At 53.1% G+C, this 7,567-nt stretch overlaps 1 protein-coding gene across 1 annotated transcript; it reads right to left on the reverse strand.

Moving 5' to 3' along the window:
• Positions 1-3,811: 3,811 nt before the first annotated feature.
• LOC131569652 (keratinocyte proline-rich protein-like) lies at positions 3,812-5,240 on the reverse strand. Its single transcript, XM_058821897.1, has 2 exons — positions 5,220-5,240; positions 3,812-4,881 (listed from the first exon to the last, which is right to left on the reverse strand). The coding sequence occupies exon 2, from the start codon at positions 4,782-4,784 to the stop codon at positions 3,921-3,923; it is 864 nt and encodes a 287-aa protein (XP_058677880.1). The 5' UTR covers positions 4,785-4,881; positions 5,220-5,240; the 3' UTR covers positions 3,812-3,920.
• Positions 5,241-7,567: the final 2,327 nt, after the last annotated feature.

Here is a 7,567-nt window from a genome sequence, read left to right on the forward strand (position 1 = left end):
GGAGATCTCAAGGGACGAAGGACACCTTCATCCCCGGGGGTAGAGGGCATCTTTTGAATCTGCCCTTCTGGACTTCCAGGATTGACAGGCAGTGCTCGGCAGGGGTCAGGGTGGGGAAAGGAGGGATGACTGACACACCTGGCAGGGAATCTTCAGGGGAGGGGCCCGGGGTTCTGAGGTAAACCACGAAATCACACTGCAACACTCTCCATTATTCCATAATTCCATGATTCCATGGCTCTAAACCAGGTTCTTGAGCAGGAGAAGAGTTATCACGGCCTGTGGTGGCCCCTTTGCATGAGCCTTGGTCTTGTACATCCGAGAGAAGTGAAAAGAGAAGAGAAAAGCTGGACAGACTCCAGAGTAAGACACGAAGAGCCCTTGGCCACCTGAGCCAGGAATTTTTACCTTTTTGTACTCGGCAGGAGGAGTGAGATGAAGACAGGACATGGAAGAGAAGTGCCCAAGAGCTCAGGACTGAGGGAACCCTGGAGAGCATTAGGAGAGTAAAAATTGGATGGATCTGGACTCACCTGGATCAGAAGGAGCTTGAGAGGCAACGCTGAGAAGCTGAGACGCCGAGGAGCTGAGTCTCTGAGGAGCTGCGATGCTGAGGAGAAATGGGGAGCAGGGTCTTTTAAATTCTGAATTGGATTTCTCTGGAAATGGGAGGGACCTGATGGCTCAGTGCCCTGAGCACTTGATTAAATATGAGTATTTGCACACCTCCCCCTCCTCCCCGCTGTTCTTTTATTTGTTTTTGGAGCAGATTAATATCCTGACCTCCCTTTTGTTACTCCGTAAAAATAATACTGCCTACCACACCTGGCCCTCACATGAGGGCCGTGGGGCCGGGAGAGTTTGGGATGGTTTTTGTCACCTTTGATTGTGGCATTTACCTGTTCCTTATGCCCAATTCTGAACTGAGATGTTAGAGGGTGGGAAGGTGGGACTGTGGGGTGGGGTTGTAAAGGAAATCCAGAAATGAACAGGGAAGGGATCAAAAATGGCCGTGGTGGAGGGTAGCAGAAATAACTACTACTACTGTCCAAATAATTGGACAAGGCATCAAAGAAACACCAAAAATTCTGAATAAAGTCAGCAAAGAAGCACTAAAAGCAGTGCTGCGATTTTTCAAGCCTGTCCTTTCTTTATTTTAAGGCTTTCAACCCAAACAGAAGGAATTTAAAGCCCATAGGATTCAGGCAACATCTTGGTAGGAGTGGGAGGACATTGGGATCTGCGTCATGCATGCTCTGCTTTGGGGTCAAAAGTGTCCTTGTGCCCATGGAGAGCTTCAGGTCTCATCTCGTGCCAGACTCTAGAGGCCACTGTGATATGTAAACCAGCCTGGATTGAATGAAAATAAAACACAGAGTCCAGGAGACCCCCTGGTCCCCAAAGGAGCTGAATCACTGGAACTGATAGATGAGGAAATCCGAATTCCTCACTTGGGATATTTCACAAACATTGGGAGAATGGAAATCCTTGTGAAACTCATGATCCATGATTAATTACAGCCCTAATTCTGTAACAGGGTGTTATGGTTTGGGCCTGGCAAAGCCAGAGCCCCCATGAGTATACCTCCTCCCTGAGGTCTGCTGTGAGATGTGACCAGGAAATAAGCAAAGCAGGCTCCTGCTTAAGGAAAAAGGAAAAAAAACTTTATTAACTAAACTACAGAAGACTAAACTACAAAAGAAAAAGGAAAAAAAAAAAAACACAAGGAAAATGAAAACTACACAGAAACACTTCCCCCTCCTCCTCCTACCAGATCCCCAGTACATTTACATTTCCCAAAATTATCCACACTCAGTCTGGCACCACCCTTTAGAAAATCAAATCTTCAGCTCATGAAGAGTTGACGGAGTCCTTCCTTGTACCACGGACTTCTTGCCACAATTAGTGCCGCCCGGAGTCCTGCTATCTCGTGACATCTCCTTTCCATGCCAAGGTGCTCTCACCACCAGGCATGGGATGAGGCAGAGGCCTGCTTTCAGGGTGGACCTTTTTAAGGATGCCTCACCTCGTTCCAAGCAGAGCACACTCTCATCTCTGGGACCTTTGTCCCCCCCATTTCTTCTATACCCCCTGGGGCCGAGGGGTCTCAACACCGAACTCTCCTGGCTCCAAGCCTCCGCCTCCCCCTGCAATGCAGCCTCTGTATCACCAGGAAACAGTCCATGGATCTACAACAAAAGAGTCCAGCAAAGTTGCCACTCCATCTTCCTCCATTCCTTCAACATCTCTCTTTCTCTCTGCCAGACCCCCTTACTGGCCTGTTTCTTCCTTCATCCTCCACCCTTATCCCTTTCCTGGGAAAGGTAATGTTCTGTGAAGTTCTCACTATCCACAAGGGTTAAAGGCTCTCTCAGGCCGCTGGGCTGCTCGCTGCCCCCCCTTTCTCCTCCCAGCCGTGCTGCCGGCACATGATATCAAGTTTCAAGATAACAGTTCCAGCACAGGCTGCATTCTCTCCGTCTCCAAAAAGGAGGGGGGGGGAATAAACAGGTTGCTCGGTGCCCCCTCCACCCTTCCACCGAATCCGGGCCTACCGTAGATGGGCCACGTGGCTTTCCCCTCCCCCAGCCCAGCCAGCAACTGGGCCGGGGGAGAGAGACCCAACTCCTTCACGCCGGAAATCCAAAGAGAGCTCTGAAGGCCAAGAGCCCTGCTTTTAACTCCTTGGGTTTGTAGTCTCAAGAGGCGGATACAATATCCCACTGGTCAAACCAGGTGCTCATCTTAAAATCCGACCACCCATTGGTGACCACAGCAAAAACAACATATCCCAGATGTCCCATTTCCGGTCAAACCACAACACAGGGATAAACCTGTTCCATCGATGGAGGCAAACACCTGAGCAGGGCCAAGGGGGCACCTGGGCCCCCGTATGGGGCAGGATCATGCTTACCCTACAGGTGTCCCCTACAAAGCTCCTGTTCCTTGGAGAGGCATCCCTGGATCCACAGACACCATTTTAAGTGGGAAATGGCTTTTTTTGGGTCATTTGTTGCTTTTATGAAGGAATTGCCCTTGCAGAGGTTTGCGAGGGAGGCTTGAGGTGGTGTCACTGTCAGTGTTCACCCTAAAACCCCCACCCTGCACCTGTGTTTGCTTTTTCCCTTTTCCTTCTGGAGAAATCCCCACCCTGGGAGTTGGCTGATGGTGCCGTGTTCCATGACCTGGTGTCAGGAGGGGATGGAGGCATTCACCTGGGCTGGGGAGGTGCCAGGAGCTCCGAGCACGTGGCGCCGTGACTCACAGCAGCTCCACATCCCTGCTTGGCCCCAGAAATCCTCCCAGGGGGTTCCTCTCCCAGCCCTACCAGAAATTTTGGGGCTTTCAGAGCCATTCCCAAGTCCTCTTCCTGCCTTTTATCCCCAGGGCTTTTTTTGGAGGTTTATGGCGCCAATCCAGCTGCACCTGTCGCCTCGTGGTCCCAAACAGACCCTCTGCTTTTCCCCTCTCCGTTAAAAGGTGGATTTTCCTTACACAACTTCATTAATATTTAATTGCCCCCTTGCATAAACACCCCGTGATGAAAACTGTTACTTTACCAACCAGGAAATTGCCTGGAGTGGGGACGAGGAGCCACCAGGTGGAACCACCCGGAGCCTCCTTGTGAGGCCGCTGCAAACCCAGCTCTGGCCACCAGAAGGACCAGGAGCCACTCAGAGGGATGAGGAGATGAAAACACAGACGCGAGGTGGTTTTGAGCCAGCATTTTTTAATTTATTGCCTCCACGTCTGCTGTGAAACGAGGTGAAAAGCATTTAAAATTTTACAGCATCGCATCAGTGGGTCACAACTTCAGAGCGCGTTACAAGCAGGGGGACAGAGCGGAGATGGGTGACAAAGCAGGACAGGGAGGGGGGACAGGGACAATTCCCTTTGTTCCCCCTCACTCCTCACGTCCTTTATTTGATCTTCCGGGCTGGCACTTTGCAGACTTGCTTCTGCTGCTGGCGGGGGATGCCCTTGGCCACGGGGACACAGCCCTGCTGGACTGGAGTGGGACATGGACAAGGACAGGTCTGGACTGGAGGGGGACAGGTCTGGACTGGGGGGGGACAGCTCTTCACTGGGATGCTCTTCACGGGAGGAGGACAGGGACGGGGACACACCTGCACTGGTGGAGGACAGGTCTGGGCTGGGATGCTCTTCACGGGTGGGGGACAGGGACAGGGACACACCTGCACTGGTTGGGGACAGCTCTGCACTGGGATGCTCTGCACTGGTTGGGGACAGCTCTGCACTGGGATGCTCTGCACGGGGGTCCCACAGCACGGCTTCCCCCCTTGGACCACTGTCCCGTGGCACCTCTCGGAGCACACAGACCTCCCATAACCCTGGCACCCCCCTGAACCCCCATAGCTGTACGTGGGTCTCCTGACACAGCTGGACCCTCCTCCATGGCATGAACTCGAGGAGCCCTGGCACCTCTCAGCACACACAGACCTCCCATAACCCTGGCACCCCCCTGAGCCCCCATAGCTGTACGTGGGCCTCCTGACGCAGCCGTCCCCCCCTCCATGGCACGAGCTGGAGTAGCCGTGGCAGCGCTCGGCGCAGCGGGGCTGTCGGTAGCCGTAGTGCCGGTAGTCATGGCCCCTCATGCCCTCGCAACCCTCGCCGTGGCAGCCCGAGGAGCCGCCCGAGGAGCAGCAGGTGGAGTAACCGTAGCGGAAGGGCGTGCGCCGCGTGTCCAGCCAGGAGCCAGAGGGGTCGTACCAGGTGGAGTTCAGGTTGAAGAAGGATTCTCTTCCTGAGGAGTAAATCATGGCTGGGATGTGGGGGAAAGCCTGGAAAAGAGATGGGTTGGTGTCAGCGTCTCCTCTGGTTCTGCTTGATTTCCCTTGGGGCTTGGATCCAGTAAACCTGAGAAAGAGATGGGTTGGTGTCAGTGTCTCCTCTGATTCTGTTTAATTTCCCATGGGGTTTATCCTGAGGGCTTGGATCCAGAGGAAATTCCTGCAGTTGCCCAACGCTGGTGAGATTGCATCCAAATTCCATCCAAACCCTCTTTCTGAACTTCCCTTTTCCGTTTTTCACCTCCAAGAGCAAAACCAACCACAAGGCACCACCACACGAGGTGGCACCGCTGTAAATTCCACCCCAGGTCCCTCAAGAGCTTCTCCCATGTCAGAGAGTGGTCTGAAGGTCCAGGTGTCACCTCCCAAATCCAGACCCCCCATCCAAGAAGAGATGAGCCTCACCAGATCTCAAATGAAGACAGGCACTGCCCAGGGGAGCAGAATGTGAGAGGCCAAAGGGCCAAGGGCTTTTATAGAGCTCCGTGTGCTCCCCTGAACATGAAACACGCAGCAGGAACGAGGATTAAATTATTTATTGGCAAAACATCTCCTCCATTTGGATGCTGTTCCCGGTGCCTGGCATGTTCTGCTTGACTCACCATTTCTGATAAGCATCTTTTAATTATAACATCGGTCCCCAGCGGGGCACATAAAAGACTTGAGACGGTCTAAGCCCCATTTTGGATGTGTGAGGCAGGTAATAAAGGACTTATTCACCCTCTGCAGGGTGACCTGTGAGTCAGGAGCTCTGAGCCTTCCCCTCCTGCTGCCCGTGAGGAGCATTTCCAGGTGAAGCACGAGCAGGTGATGGGAAGAGCCAGCTCAGAGTCACCAAAAGCAAATTGTGCCCGTTGGTTTCCGTGATGCAGGGGTTGGCTCTGGGCATGAGGCAGCCAGGATGGGCAGGGCCTGACACGGCTTTTCCAGGGAATTTCTGGCTGCCTCATTCCTGGAAGTGTCCAAGACCAGCTTGGACAGGGCTGGGATGGTGGGAGGTGCCTGTGGGAGTTGCAGTGAGATGATCCCTAAGGTCCCCTCTAGCCCAAACCTTTCCATGATTCTTTTTATTCTCCATTCCAGACTTGCCCCTCCTCTCACCCCTAAGCTGGCTTTTTGAGGTCCCTCCCAACCTAAACCTTTCCATGATTCTGTTTTCTCCCCATTTCTTCATTCCAGAATTGTCCCTCATTTCACCTCCAAGCTAGTTTTTTGAGGTCACTCCCAACCCAAACCATTCCATGATTCTGTTTCCTCTCCATTTCTTCATTCCAGATTTACCCCCTCCCCTCATCCCCAAGTTGGTTTTTTGAGGTCCCTCCCAATCCAAACCACTCCACAATTCCATGGTTCTGCCCCAACTTTTGTGAGGTTTTTGTCACAATCTCCCCCAGCAGCCTCAGGGTTAAACTGGGGGAGGTTTGGACTGGGTGGATGAAAAACGTGGGGATGAAAAAGGGGCTGATTCTGGAGCTGGTGCTGTTTAACAGCTTCATTAAAACCCTGGATTATGGGATGGACTTGGAAAATCCTCAAATTGGGGTGAGGGGCTGGGATGGAGAACTGGGATGGGGGAACTGGGATTGGGAACTGGAATGGGGGAACTGGGATGGGTAACTGGGATGGGGAACTGGGATGGGGAACTGGGATGGGGAACTGGGATGGGGGAACTGGGATGGGGAACTGGGATGGGGAACTGGGATGGGGGAACTGGGATGGGGAACTGGGATGGGGGAACTGGGATGGGGAACTGGGATGGGGGAACTGGGATGGGGAACTGGGATGGGGAACTGGGATGGGGAACTGGGATGGGGAACTGGGATGGGGGAACTGGGATGGAGGAACTGTAGGATGGGAAACTGGGATGGGGGAACTGGGATGGGGAACTGGGATGGGGGAACTGGGATGGGGAACTGGGATGGGGAACTGGGATGGATGGGGGAACTGGGATGGAGGAACTGTAGGATGGGGAACTGGGATGGGGGAACTGGGATGGGGGAACTGGGATGAGGAACTGGGATGGGGGAACCGGGATGGAGGAACTGGAATGGGGAACTGGGATGGGGGAACTGGGATGGGAGGGCTGTGAGAAGCAGCTTGGGAGACAAACTGGACCAAAACAGATCTGGAAGCGAGGGCTGAGCTGGCCCTTGGTCTGTGGGCCCTGAGTCACCGTTCTGGGAACTGGGAAGAAAATCCCTAATAAAACAAGGCCTCTCTCAAGGTAAATTTCACAGGTAAGTGTTTTTTTATTTGGAAGGAGACACGAGAAAAAGAAATTGCTGTGGTGAAGAAAATGAGAATAAATTTCCTTTTTTGCCCTTCCCAGCTCTCCGTGGTGGTTGTGTGAGGACATGCCTGGGTCATGCCGAGGCAACACAAAGAAATTACAAAGAAATTAGATTATTTATTTTCATGCCCTTTCTGGTAGGCTTTTTTGGCAAAGCGAGGAGAAGCAGCAGGTTACCCTTGTTCCTGCACCTTCCTGCAGGAGCGAAAAGGCATCCCCGGCATGCACAGCCACCCCTCCCGTGCCGGGCCACGCGCTCATTATCATAATTAACATGTAAATGAGGATGTGCACTGCTCCCATTCGGAGGATGAAGGCGCAGGGCAGATGTTGGTGCCCGGCTCTGCCCATGCCGAACTCCCGGGATGGGTAAACCACGGTAGGGAAGATTTTCCAACCTGGAGAAACCCCGGAGGGCAGAGCTGAAACCTTGATTCCGATTTAAATGTACGAGTTCCCTCGG

Source organism: Ammospiza caudacuta, chromosome 30 (genome assembly GCF_027887145.1).
Source record: "Ammospiza caudacuta isolate bAmmCau1 chromosome 30, bAmmCau1.pri, whole genome shotgun sequence".
In the NCBI taxonomy this organism is placed as follows: Eukaryota; Metazoa; Chordata; class Aves; order Passeriformes; family Passerellidae; genus Ammospiza; species Ammospiza caudacuta.

Bases quoted from the DNA above. Each gene is read 5' to 3' on its own strand.
- LOC131569652 (XM_058821897.1), bottom strand. From the start codon at position 4,784: ATGATTTACTCCTCAGGAAGAGAATCCTTCTTCAACCTGAACTCCACC.